Source organism: Eublepharis macularius, chromosome 4 (genome assembly GCF_028583425.1).
Source record: "Eublepharis macularius isolate TG4126 chromosome 4, MPM_Emac_v1.0, whole genome shotgun sequence".
NCBI lineage: Eukaryota > Metazoa > Chordata > Lepidosauria > Squamata > Eublepharidae > Eublepharis > Eublepharis macularius.
The window spans coordinates 34173603-34192366 of NC_072793.1; the positions used below are offsets into that span (position 1 = coordinate 34173603).

Consider the following 18764-nt stretch of genomic DNA (forward strand, 5'->3'; position numbering starts at 1 on the left):
AAGGTCAGAGCATTTGCGGATGACATAATGTTAATTGTAGAGGACCCATTGGAGAACATGCCAAGAGTGATAGATAAGATCAAGGAGTTTGGAGACTTGGCAGGTTTCTTCATTAACAAAAAGAAGTCAAAGATATTATGCAAAAATATGACTAAGCAGAAACAACAATTGTTAATGGAAACAACGGATTGTGAAGTAACAAGTAAAGTGAAATATTTGGGAGTCGAATTAACTGCAAAGAACATAGATCTATTCAAAAACAATTATGAAAAACTATGGACTCAGATAGAGAGAGACTTGATTAAATGGAATAGATTGAATTTGTCATGGTTGGGCAGGATTGCAGCAGTTAAGATGAATGTGTTACCAAGAGTAATGTTTTTGCTACAGACAATACCAATCATCAGAGACTCCAAACAATTTGAAAAATGGCAGAGGAAAATATCAGATTTTGTTTGGGCAGGCAAGAAGCCTCGAGTGAAAGTGAAAGTTTTACAAGATGCAAAGGAAAGAGGCGGAATGCAACTGCCCAATCTGAGACTTTATCATGATGCAATCTGCCTAGTTTGGTTGAAAGAATGGATGACATTAAAGAACAAGAAACTATTAGCCCTAGAGGGATATAAAAAAATATTTGGATGGCATGCATATTTATGGCATGACAAAGTAAAGGTCAACTCGATGTTCCTGCATCACTTTGTTCGGAGAAGTCTATACATAATCTGGAAGAAGTACAGAATTTATCTACAAGAAGGAACCCCTTTGTGGGTGGTTCCATATGAGGTGATAGACCCGAGAGCTGTTGATAATGAACAACAATGTTTAACGTATAAAGAAATAACTAAAACTGAAGCATCCAAACTTAGAATAAAGACACAAGAGGAACTATCACCTAACTACGATTGGTTCCAGTATAGACAGATCAGAGACTTATATAATTCGGACTCTGTAAAGGGAGGTATACGAATAGAGAATTCGGAACTAGAGCATACCCTTCTTAAAGAAGATAAGAAAAGAATATCCAAGGTATACCAAGTACTGTTGAAGTGGTATACCGAGGATGAGATAGTTAAAACACAAATGGTGAAATGGGCTATAAACTTTAATAAAGAAATAACAATGGAGGCATGGGAATACTTGTGGAAAACTACAATGAAGACAACGACATGTATTAATATCAAAGAGAACATTTATAAAATGATCTATCGTTGGTACATGACACCAAAGAAGATTGCGCTAGGGAATTTGAATACTTCTAATAAATGCTGGAAATGTAAGAAGCATGAGGGCTCCCTCTATCATATGTGGTGGTCGTGTGAGGTAGCCAGGCAGTACTGGGGGGAAATAATAAGAGAAATTAGTGAAATTTTACAATTTCAAATTAATAAGAACCCAGAACTCCTGCTACTGAACTTGGGAATGGAGGGAATTCCAGCCCAACACAGGACGTTGATATTTTATATGACAGCAGCAGCTAGACTTTTGTATGCGCAAAAATGGAAAGTACAAGAAGTGCCAACTATTGAAGATTGGACTTACAAATTGCTGTATATGGCTGAAATGGACAAGATGACAAGAAAATTGAGAGATCTGGACTCAGGGCAGTTCAACACAGACTGGGAGAAGCTGAAACAATACCTGGAGAAGAAATGGGAGGTGGGAGGAAAACTGTGGCAGTTTGAGAACTACTGAAGTATTGAAGTAGAGGGGGGAGACTTTACCGGGGGGAGAAGAGATAAATGTGAATTAATAAGCAGTCAGATTAATAGATTGACATATATATAGATATATATAGGTTAACAAACAGAACATAGAGAAAATAATTAATTATAAGGACTAAATATAAGGAGCGATTAACTAACAATATTTTCTTTTTTTTCTGACAAGTTTTGTACCAAACTGAATGTCTGAAGATATAGATGGGTCAAATTGATTGACTACGTGAGGAGAGATATATAGAACTATTATAAAAAGATAGAATGAGTAATATATATAGAGAATAAGTCAAATTGTTTGATATAAACGAATGTATGATCTATATGGTTTATGATATATAGAAATACCTGAAATTGAAAAATTGGGATAAATTGTTTATCTAAGATGGAAACAAAGGCTTACAGTTTGGGCATATAATGTTAAAAATAGTTAAGGATGTACTGCTTAGAATAATGGAGAATATATATTTGTTTTAGATAGAGGAAGCTAATAAAAGTAAGGGAAAGGGGATAAAGGGTTGGAAAGCTGTTGGAAGTCAACAAAAAGGGGGGGGAAAGGGAGGGGGTTAGAGATGAAAAAATTGGGGAAAATTGAATGTAAATGTGGAAATAATGGATTCTAACCCAATAAAAATTTTTCAAAAAAAAAAAAAACTTAGTAATATGCCACATTAGATGTGGAAAGGGACAACATTGATCAACTACGAGCAGATATCCTGAACCTGAGAGAGAAATGGAATGATGTACTTCAGGAAGTGCGGCATATGTCAGTCAAAATTGGTGTGCCAGATAGTTTTGCTACTCACAGGGGACCCGGGGACCCAAGAAACCCAACTCAAAAGGATGCTGAAAATTATTTCCGGGTGAATGTGTTCTACAGCATAATTGACTTTGTTATTGATGGCCTTTCATGTCGCTTTTCTGAAGTCAGGAACATTTGTAGACTTTTTGATTTGTTGTGGCACTTTAAGCAGTTAGATGAGAACAAGTTGTCACAAAAAGCTAGTCATTTTTCAGCTGTGATACCAAAGTCACATTTCAAGTGACATTCAGAGTGAAGTACTTCTTCTTAAAAAGAATTTTTGATGTGAATTTCAAGCTCAATGTTGTGTCATTCCCCCCCCCCCAAATTGTGGTCATATATTGATCTTGAGATTGGGCAATATTTTTTCCAAATATCGTAATTGCATTGCTCATTTTTCTGTCATTACCAGCAACTGTGGCCTTTAATGAGAGGAGCTTTAGTGTTCTACAGGGGTTTTTTTTCTGGGAAAAGAGGTGGCGGAACTCTCAAGAGGGAAATGAAGAAACATACGGGATTCTTTGAAATAATATTATTTTCACGCACTATTGCTGAGTATTTTCAAGAGGTGCCGGAACTCCATTCCACCGCTTTCCCGCTGAAAAAAAGCCCTGGTGTTCTAAAACGAATTAAGTCATGCTTTCGGTCCACAATGGTGCAAGACCGATTGAATGGATTAGCTATTTTGAACATCAACAGTGACAAGGCAAAGTGGCTTGCTTTTTCTGATATTATTCATGAATTTTCCCAAAGAAAAGCACGTAAAGCATTTCTAAATGTGAAGAAGTGATGCCCATTTCTGATCTGAAATTCCCAATACAGAATGTATTTGGTGCTTCTCATTACAGTACTGTACTTTTAATATTGTCTTAGCATTAGATACATCTTGATTAAAGTTGCTTACTATTACTTTTTAAATAAATCGTTCTGTAGAAATCATTCATTTTGTCATTATTGTGACGTAGTTAAGGAGTGTTTTATCATATAGTTCTAAGAATAAATTGTTTAATTTCTTGTAAGTGGTCGTGATTTTGTGCCAAATGAGCGGCTCCTGCTTATACCCATACCGAAATCATATGTATATAGCATTGATTACAAAAGTACTTGTAAAGTACAATTTGAAATGGGGCCTACATTTCCCATCTGGCCTGGGCCTATATCCAGCTCTACACGGCCCTGCACACAACCGTTCCAAACCAGATGAAAGTTGCTGGCGATAAAGTGAAGGCCTGAAATAAACGGACATTTTGGGAAAAGCACATTCCCCCATCCCACCTGGGAAAACCTGAGGAATTTGGAGTAGCATTGATGAAAAACTTCTATGATTTTTTTCTCTTTTTTAAACGAGTGGAATACTTTTAAAGACAAAATTTTAGGTATTAAAAATGTAAACGCATAGACATATAAGGCAGCCCTATATTGAGTCCAATTATTGGCCCATCAAGATCAGCAGAGGCCTTTCGCATCACTTAGTACCACATCATTTTAAATGATGTCAGGGACAGAACCTGGGACCTCCTGCACAGGAGCGGCGCAAGGGTTTGCGGTGCTTGCGGCCGGCCAGCAGGGTGCCCGTCCCGCGCGCAAGCGTGTGCACACACCGGCCTGCATGATGATGTCACATGCGACATCATCAGCTCGATCACTGTGGCAGGCGGCCTCCAAGCTCTCCCGCTCAGTTGCCTGCGTCGCCGCAGATGCCTGCCCACTCCCTCCGGCACCCCGCGCCTGAGGCCACCGCCTACCTGGCCTCAATGGGTGCGCCGACCTTGCTCCTGCACTTCAAGCAGATGCTCTGCCAGTGAGCCATAGCCCCTCCCTTATAGCATGAAAAGTCCAAAGACTTTTCCTTTTCAACTTCCTGTTGGAAAAAGTAGGAAATTCTGGTGTCAAGTGACCAGTGTGAATTAAACCATGTATTTCTAGTGCTAGGGCTGGAGTACTGGATGTGTAGCCAGTTCTTTCAGTAAGTGGACATTTTTCTTAGCACCAAGAAATGCACCGGCATTGCCTGACTGGAGTACAGTACTAAGTATCTCTATGACTGTAGAAACTAGAGCACAACAGGTCTCAGGTGGGATGGACAATAAGCAGTGAGGGGATCCATTTCATAGCACAGCAGCTTCGTCCTCACCTAGCTCTGAACCTCAGTAGTCTAGTGTTGTGAGTACAACTGGCTTGACTGGTCAGAAGGTGCTCTGAGCATGTGTGCTTGTGCTAAATAGCACAGGAAGCTGCCAGCTCATCCTGAACACGTATGGTGTAATGCATTACCTTTCTTTCCTCTGTGAAAGTATAACAGGCCTTACTTCCCTGCGTGCACTGTTTTGCTGCTGAAACTGGGCTTCCTGCACTCTGATCAACCTTGAAAGGAAGAACAGTGAGCCTGTATTGTTTTCTTCCAACTGGCGAATAGGAACGTCCCCCACTTGAAGTGGTAAAACTTCACAGGGGGAAGGATGGAGGTGAAAAATTAAACTCCTCTTCTTGCCCTCTGCATTTTCCCTTTCGAAGATGATGAGGGATCCAGGATCTGTTTTGCTCAATCTGTCTACTTACTGCTAGAAAAAGAACTCGACTCTTGCAGCATTTTTGAGTGCAACAGCTGTATTGTGTTATCTTTTGTGGGTCTAGACTTTTAGCAGTAGCATAAAACCCTGGACTGTTATAAGGGTATTTAAAATGGAAGGGAGGATTTTCTAGCGAGTAATATTTATACTCCGTACACAGGGCTTGACAAAGAGGGTGTGAAACCTTTCAGCCTGCCTTTTTGCCAAAAAACCTGTTGAGTCTCAAACTGCGCCCACATGTGTGTTTGGGGGTGGTTTTTTTGAAAGAGAGAGAGAGAAAGAGAGAGCCTGGTTGCTAAATCACCAGCCCCACCTTCCGCTCCTCATCAGGGAGCTTGGCCACATCAGGAATTTCAAAATATGCAGTAGAAGTTTATTGTGACGCTCAGGTGGTTTCAGACCATTCCCAGCAAGCTATGAAAATTACACAGATCTAAAATAGCAGCACAAAGTAAGGCTGGGCAACACCTACTGGAAGTGCTTATAAAAGTGAGCAATGCCATCATTTCTTTCTAAGAGCAACCAAATTGCTGCCATTGTTCTAAGGAGAGAGGCAGAAAGTGTGCAATGTGACACAGCATCCACGTGTCTCTTCCTTTGTTCTACCAGTGTGTTCAGAGAATTTAACGAGGTTTTTATAAACCTGGATTTCTGACTCTTTATTGGTCAGGAGTATCCATTTATTTGAGAAGCCAGCATGTTGCACAAGACACTCAAAGCTGCACATTTAATGTCAAAAAAAACCCCAACAACAACCAGAAAGTTGTGTATTCTACCTTTTGACCAATGGCAACTAATGGCAATTCTCCCCACGGATTCTTTTTTCCTTTTACTGCTTTTGACCTATTTCCTTTTGTTATGTTCATTGTTATCACACAATGCTCGATTAACATTTATACTACTGAAATTTTCGAAGGCTTTCACGGCCGGAGAACGATGGTTGTTGTGGGTTTTCCGGGCTGTATTGCCGTGGTCTTGGCATTGTAGTTCCTGACGTTTCGCCAGCAGCTGTGGCTGGCATCTTCAGAGGTGTAGCACCAAAAGACAGAGATCTCTCAGTGTCACAGTGTGGAAAAGATGTTGGCAGGTCATTTTTAGGTGGGAACAGGGGACCTCCTGCCCCGGGCGGGGGATTGGCAACCCCACCCCTCCTGAGTAGATAAAAATGACCTGCCAACATCTTTTCCACACTGTGACACTGAGAGATCTCTGTCTTTTGGTGCTACACCTCTGAAGATGCCAGCCACAGCTGCTGGCGAAACGTCAGGAACTACAATGCCAAGACCATGGCAATACAGCCCGGAAAACCCACAACAACCATTATACTACTGAAACTTTAGAATAGTGGCTTATGGTTATATAACCATCTCTGAGAGCATCTCTGTGGCAAGCACACTCCCAGCACCAGGGCCCAATAAGATTCCTCACTGCTTAGGATAAGGAGACCAATAACCACCGTGTTTCCAGTGTGTGGGAGGAGGGAATTTGGCTTGCCGAACAAGAGAAGCAGATTGTTCTTATTATTGATAATTGTTGCAGGTTTCAGGTGCAAGATAAGCAGTACATTGTGCTGTAGCACAGCGGTTAAGTGGTTTGGCTGCGAATCAGCACTCTATTGGTTCAAATCTCACTACTGCCATGAGCTCAGTAGGTGGCCTTGGGTATGCCACCCCTCTCAGCCCCAGCTCCCCAGCTGTATTGTGGAGATAATAACAACAGTAACTTGTTCACTGCCCTGCAGGGTTGCCAGGTCCCTTTAGTCCCCCAGTGGGGGACTGGGAACCCACCCTCCATGGTGATTGGTGTCTCTTCTTGCGTGTGCACATAGCGTGCATGCTCCTGGCATGCATGATGACGTCATTTCCAGGAAGTGATGTCACCACGTGGGTCAAAGGGAGGCCCAGCGTGCGTTCCTGCACTCGCCGAAGGGCAGAATCACCCCCCCATGGGCCCAATTTGGCCCAAAATGGGCCTGTTGTGGGGAACGGGGGTGCTCCACGCCACCTGGGGGCATACCGCACCACTGGTGGGGTGCCCCAAGGGGTGCGCTCCCCCACTGGCCAGGTAAGTGGGGTTGGAGGAGGAGGAGGAGGGGGAGGTGGGAACAGGGGACCCCCTGCCCCGGGCGGGGGATTGGCAGCCCTACTGCCCTGGGTGGGGCACTAATCTATCTAGAAGAGCAGTATATAAGCGCAGTTGTTATCACCACCACCACCACCACCACCACCATCATTATTATAGGATTAATGTCTTTGGGTCTGTATATAGTTCTTTGGTGCAGGCAAAGATGTAATACTTTGTAATAGTGTAATACTTTGTAATAGTGTAATACTTAGGTGAAGGGCTTCAAAATATAGTGCAGCCTAGGGCCTTACCTCATGACTGCAGACAAGGAAGGGGTCTGTTACATACTTTGCCATCCTAAGCAGAGTTACAGCCTTCTAAATCAATTTACTTCAACAGGCAGAGAAGGGTTTATTTGCTTAGGATGGCTCTGTATGTTTCCTGGTTTTGAGTGAACGAATTGAGAAATAAACTGCTCAGATTAGTATTGCGTCACTCTGCACAGTGTGAAGCCACTAAATAAAATGAGAGGTGAAATGGGTGAGATGGGGGCATTGACTAAAATACAAACAATAGTTATATAGGCAATTAAACACATTTCATTAAAATGTAATATAACCACATATATTATCCCCTTTCCAGAGTCAAGTGATGCAAACGAGTTGCTTCCAGTGCCATTAGCTTCCGTTTGGCATGTCCTGATGTTCTTTCTGCTGATAATTAAATTTCGACCTGTTGGGTTGCTGTTGATCAGGAGCCAGTTTTCCCTGGCATGGAGATCAGTGGTGGGAAGAGATTTTGCTGTTTCATTTCTATATGTGCAAACTGGCCTGACCTTTTTTTTTCTTTGAGTCTCTATGCCTTTAAACAACACGGGAGACAAATGACAGTATTTGTCTCCATGCTATGAAAAGCTTCTCCTACAGATTTCTGCACATCAAACCAGTGTGATTTAGTGGATGGACTAGGGTTTAGGAGAGCCAAGTTCAAATCCCAGTCTGCCATGAACATTGGGCTGGTCACTCTCAGCTCAACCTACCTTGCAATGTTGTTGTGAAGATAGTACGGAGGATGAGAGAACAATGTATCTTGTCTTGAGCTCCTTGGAGGAAGGGTGGAATACAAATATACATTTAACGGAACAGGAGCAGGCTGGAGTATTGATCAGCTAGGAATACTTTGTACGTCATGGGAGCGGCACTAAGAATAAAAGGCTGGCAGCCTCATCTGCATTTAGTAATTTAAAAAACGTTCATCAGAGGCCGCTGCATTGCTGCATCAGAAATGCTAAAAAGAGAGGAAAAGCAGCCAAATCTCATTCTACAGTTTTCAACCAAATGACCTCATTCTATGCCATTTAATAATAGTTCTGCTCTCTTGGCAATGAATTAATTTCTACTTTGGCTCCAATCCACAAACTGTTTCCTCTGAACTAGCTCTGTAGGCTTCACAGCCCACCCCTGACTGGGTTTCCTGATCCGGAGTTCCACCAGACTCGTTTCCTAATGAATGTGCTGTGGCCACAGTGGGATTTCCAGGAGCGACACTGGAGAAAATAATTGTTGTCGTCTGATGAGTCATTCACAAATATGAAATCATGATGTGTGATGACTCAACAGAGATGGAACCCCATTCATCCTGTGTTAGCAGTCAGAACCGCCCCCGTGATATTAGAAGGCTTATGGTTACGGATATACCGTGAACCCCTTCTCTAAATATGCTTCCAGCATTAAAATTACTACCCAAGAAGGCGGACAACTTGGAAACGGCTGCCCAAGTGGGAAACCAGATCCTGCCCTGGAGATGGAACATGCAAACATGGGGAGAAACAGGTGAGGCCAGCTTGACCCCCGCCCTTGCCCCCGAGGTGCGCTGAGGATCCTGAGACAACAGGGCCTTCCCAGAATTCCTGAATTAATCAGCTCAACTCACCCTATTGATCTCACCTTAACCACTTTCATATTTTTAAGCAATTGATAGCCTCACTCATCCACCTCGTGGGTTCTCAATTATAATTTGATAACTTTAGTTCCACCTGAGAAGATTTAACCAAACCTTCCTAGTTCTTTGTTATACCCCAGAGATGGTTAACTGGCTTATTATCCTACTTTGGGAACAGTTAGCCAGCTCTTTGTCTCGCAATTCTTTGTCCCACCCCAGGACCAACCACTCAGGCCTTTGGTTGTTGGGGGTTTTCCGGGCTGTATTGCCGTGGTCTTGGCATTGTAGTTCCTGACGTTTCGCGAGCAGCTGTGGCTGGCATCTTCAGAGGTGTAGCACCAAAAGACAGAGATCTCTCAGTGTCACAGTGTGGAAAAGATGTAGGTCATTTGTATCTACTCAGGAGGGGTGGGGTTGAGCTGAGTCATTCTGTAAGAGTTTCCCAGGGTGTGGAATGCTAATGGCGGGAGGCTTCCCTGTATCCTGAGGAGGTTCTTTTGCATATGGATTGGTGCTTGATGTGCTAATCTTCTCTGCAGGGCTATTGTCGGGTGTGGAGTGTTTTGTTGGCCTTGTGTTTTTCAGAACTGGAGCCCATGCTCTGTTCATTCTTAAGGTTTCTTCTTTCCTGTTGAAGTTTTGCTTATGCTTGTGAATTTCAATGGCTTCCCTGTGCAGTCTGACAAAGTAGTTGGAAGTGTTGTCCAGTATTTTGGTGTCCTGGAATAAGATACTGTGCCCTGTTTGAGTTAGGCTATGTTCAGCCACTGCTGATTTTTCAGGCTGTCCAAGTCTGCAGTGTCTTTCATGTTCTTTTATTCTTGTCTGGATGCTACGCTTTGTGGTCCCGATGTAAACTTGTCCACAGCTGCAGGGTATACGGTATACTCCTGCAGAGGTGAGGGGGTCTCTGCTGTCTTTTGCTGATCGTAGCATCTGTTGTATTTTTCGGGTGGGTCTGAATACTGCTTGAAGGTTATGCTTTTCCATAAGCTTTCCCATCTGATCAGTACTGATCAGATGGGAAAGCTTATGGAAAAGCATAACCTTCAAGCAGTATTCAGACCCACCCGAAAAATACAACAGATGCTACGATCAGCAAAAGACAGCAGAGACCCCCTCACCTCTGCAGGAGTATACCGTATACCCTGCAGCTGTGGACAAGTTTACATCGGGACCACAAAGCGTAGCATCCAGACAAGAATAAAAGAACATGAAAGACACTGCAGACTTGGACAGCCTGAAAAATCAGCAGTGGCTGAACATAGCCTAACTCAAACAGGGCACAGTATCTTATTCCAGGACACCAAAATACTGGACAACACTTCCAACTACTTTGTCAGACTGCACAGGGAAGCCATTGAAATTCACAAGCATAAGCAAAACTTCAACAGGAAAGAAGAAACCTTAAGAATGAACAGAGCATGGGCTCCAGTTCTGAAAAACACAAGGCCAACAAAACACTCCACACCCGACAATAGCCCTGCAGAGAAGATTAGCACATCAAGCACCAATCCATATGCAAAAGAACCTCCTCAGGATACAGGGAAGCCTCCCGCCATTAGCATTCCACACCCTGGGAAACTCTTACAGAATGACTCAGCTCAACCCCACCCCTCCTGAGTAGATACAAATGACCTACATCTTTTCCACACTGTGACACTGAGAGATCTCTGTCTTTTGGTGCTACACCTCTGAAGATGCCAGCCACAGCTGCTCGCGAAACGTCAGGAACTACAATGCCAAGACCACGGCAATACAGCCCGGAAAACCCCCAACAACCATCGTTCTCCGGCCGTGAAAGCCTTCGACAATACTCAGGCCTTTGTTTTTGTGGTAGAAGATCTTGCCCCAAGGTAGGACCCATGGTACAAGATAGGCTGCCCCTCAGCCCCAAAGCATGTGCTTGCTTGAATGTAGCATCCCACCCTCAAACTCTGTTTGAGCCCTTCCGCCTAGAAGTGCCTGCCGCTCAACACTCCCTCTCTCTCGGATGTCTGGATGGTAACTATCCCCCCCGCCCGACTTTTACTCTCTTTCTTAGTTAGCCTTGAACGCGTGTTGCATATTGCATGTTGTGTGAATGTGTTTTGTGCTACTGATTTTTGTTATTTTCAATAAAGATTCCCTTTTTGTTTGAAATATCTGTTTATTGAAGGAGTTCTCTAGCTGGGAACTAGAGAACTATTAGTCCATATACGTAGACTAAAAGATCCCTAAGTTATCCATCCTCTCGCTAATTCTCCTTGCTGCTAATTCCCCCCAACTTCCTTTGGGTAACACCTGCACCTAGAAGAACGCACAGCACTGTTGCTGAAGCTACACAGGGTTGGGTTTGATCACAATCTGGAGGGGAGATCTACTGGGAATCTCACAAAATGAAGGGAGGGTAGACTTATAAGTACAGTTGCTACCTAGATAATGCAGCATACTAATTTTGATACACCAGTATATTCTGTGAAAGAATATTTGTAATGTCTCAAGAAGACTTGAGTATTAAACATAAAAACAGAGATGAAAGTATTTCTTCTACAGTTTAAAAACTGGCCCTGTTCCTAGGCCTTTCATGGTAGCCTGACACACATGAAATTATTTATTTATTTATTTTTAACCCACCCTCCCCGTAAGCAGACTCAGGACAGGGATACAACACTGATCAAAATACAACTTAAAATCAATCATAATTGGTTAGATAGCAGGTGAAGTTTTCCTGGACGACTTATCTCTAGCCACAGTGGCCTAATTTCTGCATATCAGACTGCAGGTTAAAGACGCAGAAAGGAAAACAAAGCTAAAAGTGGCTATCCTAAAACATATTGATACAGTGCAGTTGATAGCTGAGCAAAACACATCGTTTTTTTTTAATTTTAAACTTTTTATTAACTTTAAAAACAACATACAATGCATAAACAAAATAAATAACACAGTGTTAAAGTCAACTATAATACAAGAAAAAACAGATAGCCTATAATATACTACCAGTTTTCAAATATAACATTAACAAAGAAATAATGAGATTCAGTTAGAGAAACAAAACACATCTTCAGTGCTCCCAAAACTTCCTTCTCAGACGGAATCTTTAGCAGTAGATGAAACCTGTATTTATATCAAATGATCCAATCAGACATTCTGTCCATATTAAAACAAGAAAAGACATGGGAGGATAATATATTAGAGATAAGGAAGAAATGGCTTGGGTATATAAATTGGGTAAGGGAAGGGGGTGTCAACAAAGATATATTTGACAAAATCCAAAGGGTGTGCTTATGGTTGCAAGTATAAAGTATTATTTTTCAATTGGTCGATTATGGGGGGGGGAGGGTAACATAAAGGGGGAAAGGTTGTATTGATGTAGGATTATGTTAATGTAATGGAAGTGACTATGTATGGCTATGCAAATAAAGACATCAATACAAAAAAAAGATGGAATCTTTAGCAATGGAACTGGGGTGTGGGAAAAACAAACAAACCTTTCACCTTGATCTATCAGAATGCACGGAAGAGAAACATATTAAATAATAAACAAATGAGATTCAGCAGTTTAAATGTAGAAGAACCAGATTCTAATCCACAGGCCAGCCTTAAAATTCATTCAAGACGCAGTGCAATGTATGCTTACTTGGAAATAAATTCCAGTAAGATCAATTATATTTACTCCTAAGTAAGCCCAGGTAAATAAGGCGGTACAGTGGCAATCTTAAGCCTTTTATGGGGAAGTAAATCCAAACCCCAAAAGTTTACTTTTAGGTAAACTAAATTTGCATGCCACCATTTTACTCCTTTTCATTGGCCTTTAACAGCTGCTAGAGAGAGTAATTAAGCAGGTGTCCGGTGCAATCCTAAAAACATGTATTCCGAAGGAAGTCCGATTTTATTCAGTGGGTCTTACTCCCTGGAAAGTGTTCTGAGGATTGCAGACAAAGTATATTCAGGCTGCGGGTGTCATTGGTTAAAGTCGCTGTCACTGAGCCATTTGCCCTAGGCTGCTCTGAGAACAAACGGAGATAAGGATAGGTGTGATTTGATCCACGGGATATGATGAGAAGGAAATTTCAGCCTGTCGTATACCTTATTGATTCACTGCAAGAAGTTTGCCAGGATTAAGAAATGGCTTAATCCTAGGCATGGGTGCCAGCGTGTCCATGGAGAAGCTGTTGTTAGACATGCTGTTTGCAGTAACGTATGAGTGGAAGAACAGTTAGGCCCATAATCCTTTTGCAACAAAGACAAACTGGAATCTTGAGGCACCTTAAGCACATTTTTCTTCCAGCCTAAATTCTGTGGACTCAGATCTGAGCATATGGGCTCTAGTTCACACGGAAGTTTTATGCTGGAATAAAAGATTTAGTTTTAAAGTGGCATAAGAAAACTTTCTCCCCCATTCCCCCTGAATTCTTATTTCATTGAGAACTATAATTATCCCACGATCTTACACTTGTCTGAAACACTCCAGTTTGCTACCATGGACAGAGGAAATTATTAGGCCAATCCAGGGACTGCAGATGGGGCAACGCTTAGCAAGTGCGAAGCGTACATGGAAACCGTCACGCAAGCCGGTCCTGGGAGTCCGATTCTCAGCGCGAATAAATTCTCGCCGGCTTTAACGCCTTCTTACATAACTCTCGCTGCCCAGCCCGTCAATCCTGGGAAAGCCCAAGGCTAAGGCGTTCCAAACGAACCTCTAATAGTTATGTACCAGCGGGGATTTAAGCAGGTTCAGCCCATCGCGCAGGGGTGAGGAAAACACACCTGCGGAAATAGCTGGTGTAATCCCCAGGATCGCTGACTAGGGAGCGCAGGGCAGTAATCTTAGCGGTGCTTCTGAGTAACCACGCGTGGGGCTGGGCGCTGGGCGGCTCGTGGGTTGCGACTCAGCAGGCGAGCGTTTCTGCCACCGCGATCCTCGGCGTGATCGGAGCGAGAGGGAGGGAAGGCGGCAGCTCGGGGCGGCGATCTTTATGAATGAACGCGTCCCCGCTGTAGTTTCCCCGGGCCGCCGCCAGGTGCCAGCAGAGAGCAGCGCGCCCAGAGTCCCGGCCGGTGCCCGAGCGCGGCCACTCGTGAAAGGCGAAGCGGCGAGGGGAGCCGCGCCGGGATCCTGCAGCCGCGTCCTCGGCGGTGCGGCGCCGCTTGCCCCATGAGGCTGCCGCGATGGAGGGCGGCTCGGGCCCCGGGGAAGGCTCCCAGCGCGGGGCCTCCGACGAAGTTTTGCTCTCGGGGGTCTTCTCGCTCGTCCCGGCTCTGAAGACCGACTACGCCCTGAGCCTCACCCGCGGCGCGGAGCTGCTGATGTGCCGCCAGGGCGCTGCGCCGGACAGCCCGGCCGCCCGGCTGCTGCTCTCGGACTGCATCGGCTGCTACGCCTTCCAGAGCAAGGGCCAGCAGCAGCAGCAGCAGCACCCGGCGGCCGCCTACTTCACCGTCTTCTGCTACCCGCTCAAGAAGGGCTGGTGGGACTCCGGCGAAGCCCGGCACCGAGTGGCCAAGACTTTCCGCGTCTTGGCGTCTCAGGAAGCCGAGGAGAACCGCGCCGTCGCCGAGACGTGGGCCAGCAAAATCCGTGAGCTCTCTGCCCCCCGCATCCCGAAGCTGGAAGGTGAGTGAGTGCTGCCTGCGGGGCGACGGGCGGAAGGAGCCGGGGGCGCGTCTGTGGGCTCCAGCCTCGGTGACAGATCCGGGGCAGGTCGCAGAGCGCGCACTGGAGAGAGCGAGCGGGGCGGCCCTGCGGCGCCTGCCTTTCGCCTCCTCCTTAACTGTAAAAGGGACAAAACAACGGCCTGCTCTGCGGGGCTCTGAGGAAGGCCAGGGCGAGCGTTCCCGCCAGGAAAGCGCGCTGGGAAATGGCTGCAACTTTTAACGGTAATCTCCCGAACGTCCAAAGCTCCCCGTCCCCGCCGCTTGTTGTGGGGAGCGGAGAGGAGAGGGGCCTGGTGCAGTCGCAGGCGCCTGGCCTCGGGTGGGGAGCCCTGTGGGTCTGCCTAATAGCAGGGCTGGAGTCGGGTGGCCCTTCGCGGCCGGCAAGATTTTCAGGAGCCAGAGCCAGGGCCGTGTGAACCCATGGCCGGGCCCCCTGGGCTTTCAGGTATTTCGCCCCCCCCCCCCCCGCACTTCAGTCTTTCACCCCACTGCAGCTGACAGCCTGACCCTGGCAAGGCAGGTACTAGACCGCAGTACATAGCCCTGTATCCATTTTGAGGGTCTCCTAAAGAATTCTCTTCACAATTATTAAAGTATTTTTATTGCGCAAGTAGAACTCTTCAGGAAAGCACGTTTTGGGGATATAATTGTTCAATACTGTAATATTTTGAAGTGAATAAAATGTTTATTATTTATTAAATATATGTATAATTTATGGATAATTGTTTTACTATAAGACACTTTGTTTCACTTCAATAAGGAAGCCATTAATTATCTTATTAACAGAGGTTATAGAAGAAAATCAATTCATTGTAATTTATGTGGGGGTGTGCCTCAGCAAAAAAAAAATGGGCCGCCCCCTAGTCCCTGTGGGGCCCCTAGGCTTCGGCCTAGTCAGCCTTATGAATAATACGGCCCTGGCCAGAGTTTCCTCCTTCAGATACAAGCTCCTTGCTCTTTCTTCTGAAGGTGGTAGTATGACATTCTTATTTCTCCATAGATCTCTCTCCATATACCTATGATATAACTGGTATGTTGCCCTTCATGTTCATAGATAGACTGAATTGGCTTCATGGGCTCCTGCTACAGCTCAAGTCTATCTTTGGTACAGATTTCATGAGCTTGAGCAAGTCACCATATCACAGCCACAGTCTCCCCATCTGTCAAATGGGCATAATAGTGGCCTATGTGGATTGAATGAAATGTTCTAATGCAGAAGATCTTTATTAAAATGGCTCAAAATTCCCAAATGTTCTTACCCTTTAAACTTATACAGGGCTGGGTGACAAGCCTCCTTCAGGTGGGTAGCCAAGGGTGGGTATCTGATGAAGGGAGCTTTGACTCTTGAAAGCTCATATCCTGGATATATAATTGGTCTTTAGGGTGCTACTGGACCCAAATCTTGCTCTCTTACACTGTAAGACACAGCCCCCCCCCTTATGTGGGTTTGCTGCTACTAGAGATAACATAGGGCCATCTCACCTGTTATTAAATTCCCACTTGGAAAGCATTGCTCATTGCTCAGTATGGAGCTAGTCATATGTGTCATATATGACAATCCTATACATGTGTTAGTTTTACTGGTCAGTCTTGAGCAATCACTCCTTCCCTGCTCATTATATGTGCTGCAGAATGCCACATACATGAGAATCATATGTGCTGACCTACAGGAAGGTTGCCTGCTGCTTCCTGTGCCTAGTTTGGGCTGCGATGTTATGCATATTTACATGAAAGTAAATCCCTCTGCATTCAGCAGAGCTAATTTATATGTAAGCATGCACAGATTTGGCTATCAAGCATGTTCCATGTAGGAATTTTGTCATGTGTGGGCTGTGCAGCTTGGTCTCTTGAATGGCTGTGAGTAAATTTCACTGAAATGAATAAGACTCACAGGCAAAGAATCCAGTCTTGGTCTGCAACAAATGATGTTTGAACCACAATTGAAGTAAATCATGCAAAGAAAAAAGCTCTTAAAATAACAACCTGGTAAGAAATGCTTGTGCCTAGAACGTCAGCCTTCAAGCCAATTAAACAAGCAGTCACAAACTACTGAAGTTCATCTATTTCCAAAAGCCCTATAATTGCAGTTATTGTTATAATGACTTTTATTAAGACCAGCCAAGTGGTTTAGAGTGCAGGACTCCATTTGGGAGACTCTGGTTCAACCTGACGGGCCAGTCACACGTGCTCTGCCTAACTAACCTACCTAACAGGGTTATTGTGTGGCTGAAATGGAGGAGAGGAGAATGATGTAAGCTGTTTTCAGTCCCCGTTGGGGAGAAAAGTGAAGTATAAGTTAAGTACATAAATGACATGACCCAGTGTGTAATTTCTTTCCAGCGTCTCAAAATGGGTTGTTCGAATTAAAATACTGATAGGCTACATCTTCAGATTAAAACCTTTGGGCATCTTAAAGATGTCTGTAGGATTGTTCCAGAATGGCAACTTCCAGAATGGCCCTCCATGGACTGAGATCGGCATACCTGCCGGACCGCCTCTCCCATTATGTCCCTTGCAGGGCTCTACGCTCTGCAGATAAACAACTCCTGGTGGTCCCTGGCCTGAGGGACATCCGGCTGGCCTCCACTAGGGCCAGGACTTTTTCTGCCCTGGCCCCAGCCTGGTGGAACACTCTCCCACGGGAGATCTGGGCCCTGCGGGACCTATTACAGTTCAGCAGGACCTGTAAAATGGAGATGTTCCACCAGGCCTTTGGATGAGGACCAGCAGATGTTCCCTCTTATCCTATCTAAGATCGCTACCTCTTCTATGACTGCCCTCGGCTATGTGTTTTACCCACAGCTATGACTGCTTTTATTTAGTATCCAAAGTAGCCTATGTATAATGGTGCCGGAGTATTTTAATATAAGTTTTTAAATCTGTTTTTAAAGTTGACTGTTAATTTATTGTGTTTTAATGATGATGTAAGCCGCCCTGAGCCCATTTGTGGGGAAGGTGGGATATAAGTCAAATAAAATACAAATAAATAAATAAATAAACTTATACACGCTAGAATGGAATGATTTGAGGCATTGTGCTTTAAGGATGCCAGATGTAGCAAATGTACCTGGGGCACCTGCTGTGTTTCCCATCTAGCTGGCTTAACATACTGTGCAAAACTCTCAGATTGCAGCCCTCAAAGTACTTCCTGAAGAGGAAGTCTCACAGAAGTCAGTGCAAGCAATCCCGTCAGAAACTGTGCCGTGAAGATGCCCTCGTTCCGATAGTTTTGCATGATTTTGCACGAGGGTAAAGACAAGAGAAAACAACCTTGCTTTGCAAAAAATGATGTCTAGACCAGAATTGTAGTAAATCATACAAAGAAAAAAGTGCTTTAAATAACAACCTGCTAAGAAATGCTTATTGGATCAGCTCAAGATCCATCTCATCTAGCCTTTTTTCTTCCCAGCACCAGCAAGCCAGGTTTTTTTTTAAAAAAAAAATTAAAAAAGATTTCAGTCTATTTGTGGCATGTCTTATTTCTTTCTACATGCACTTTGCTGTAAATCAGAGTCTGAATGTACAAACTGTTGTTGAAAACAAACTGATTAAGCCATTTTGAATGATTGTCATCATAGTTGCCGCTCATGATTTTATTTTACGTATTTATTTATTATATTTTTAACCCGCCCTCCTCACAAGCGGGCTCAGGGCGAGGATTGATCATGCAATCCTCCACTCTGTAAGATGTGTGATAAAAAAGATCTTCAGCTTTCTTGTTTTAAAGGAGTGTCTCTAGGCCTTGTGAAGAAAAAGAGTTGAGTCCAGAGCCCAAATAAAACCCTCAGATTAAACAAAGAAGGAACACGGGGATTTTAGTCTTCCTAATAGAAAATATGGACCAGACAGATATATACTGGTAAATAATTCTCTTATATGTAAAGACTTAAAACATTTTTATCTCACCTTTCTTCAAGGAGCTCACAGCAGGGTACATTGTACTCCCCTCTATTTTATTCTTACAACAACCCTTTGAGGTAGGTTAGGTTGAAAGAAAGTGACTAGCCCAAGGTTGCACAGTGACCTTCCTGCCTG

At 44.1% G+C, this 18764-nt stretch overlaps 1 protein-coding gene across 1 annotated transcript in view; it reads left to right on the top strand.

Annotated features, from left to right (window-relative positions):
- Positions 1–13809: 13809 nt before the first annotated feature.
- The window catches only part of SPHK1 (sphingosine kinase 1), a 40440-nt gene continuing 35485 nt past the window's right edge, over positions 13810–18764 (top strand). Inside the window, exon 1 of the mRNA XM_054977853.1 lies at positions 13810–14688. Within this exon, the coding sequence (XP_054833828.1) occupies positions 14244–14688 (445 nt within the window). The 5' untranslated portion in view covers positions 13810–14243. The remainder of the gene's footprint in view (positions 14689–18764) is intronic.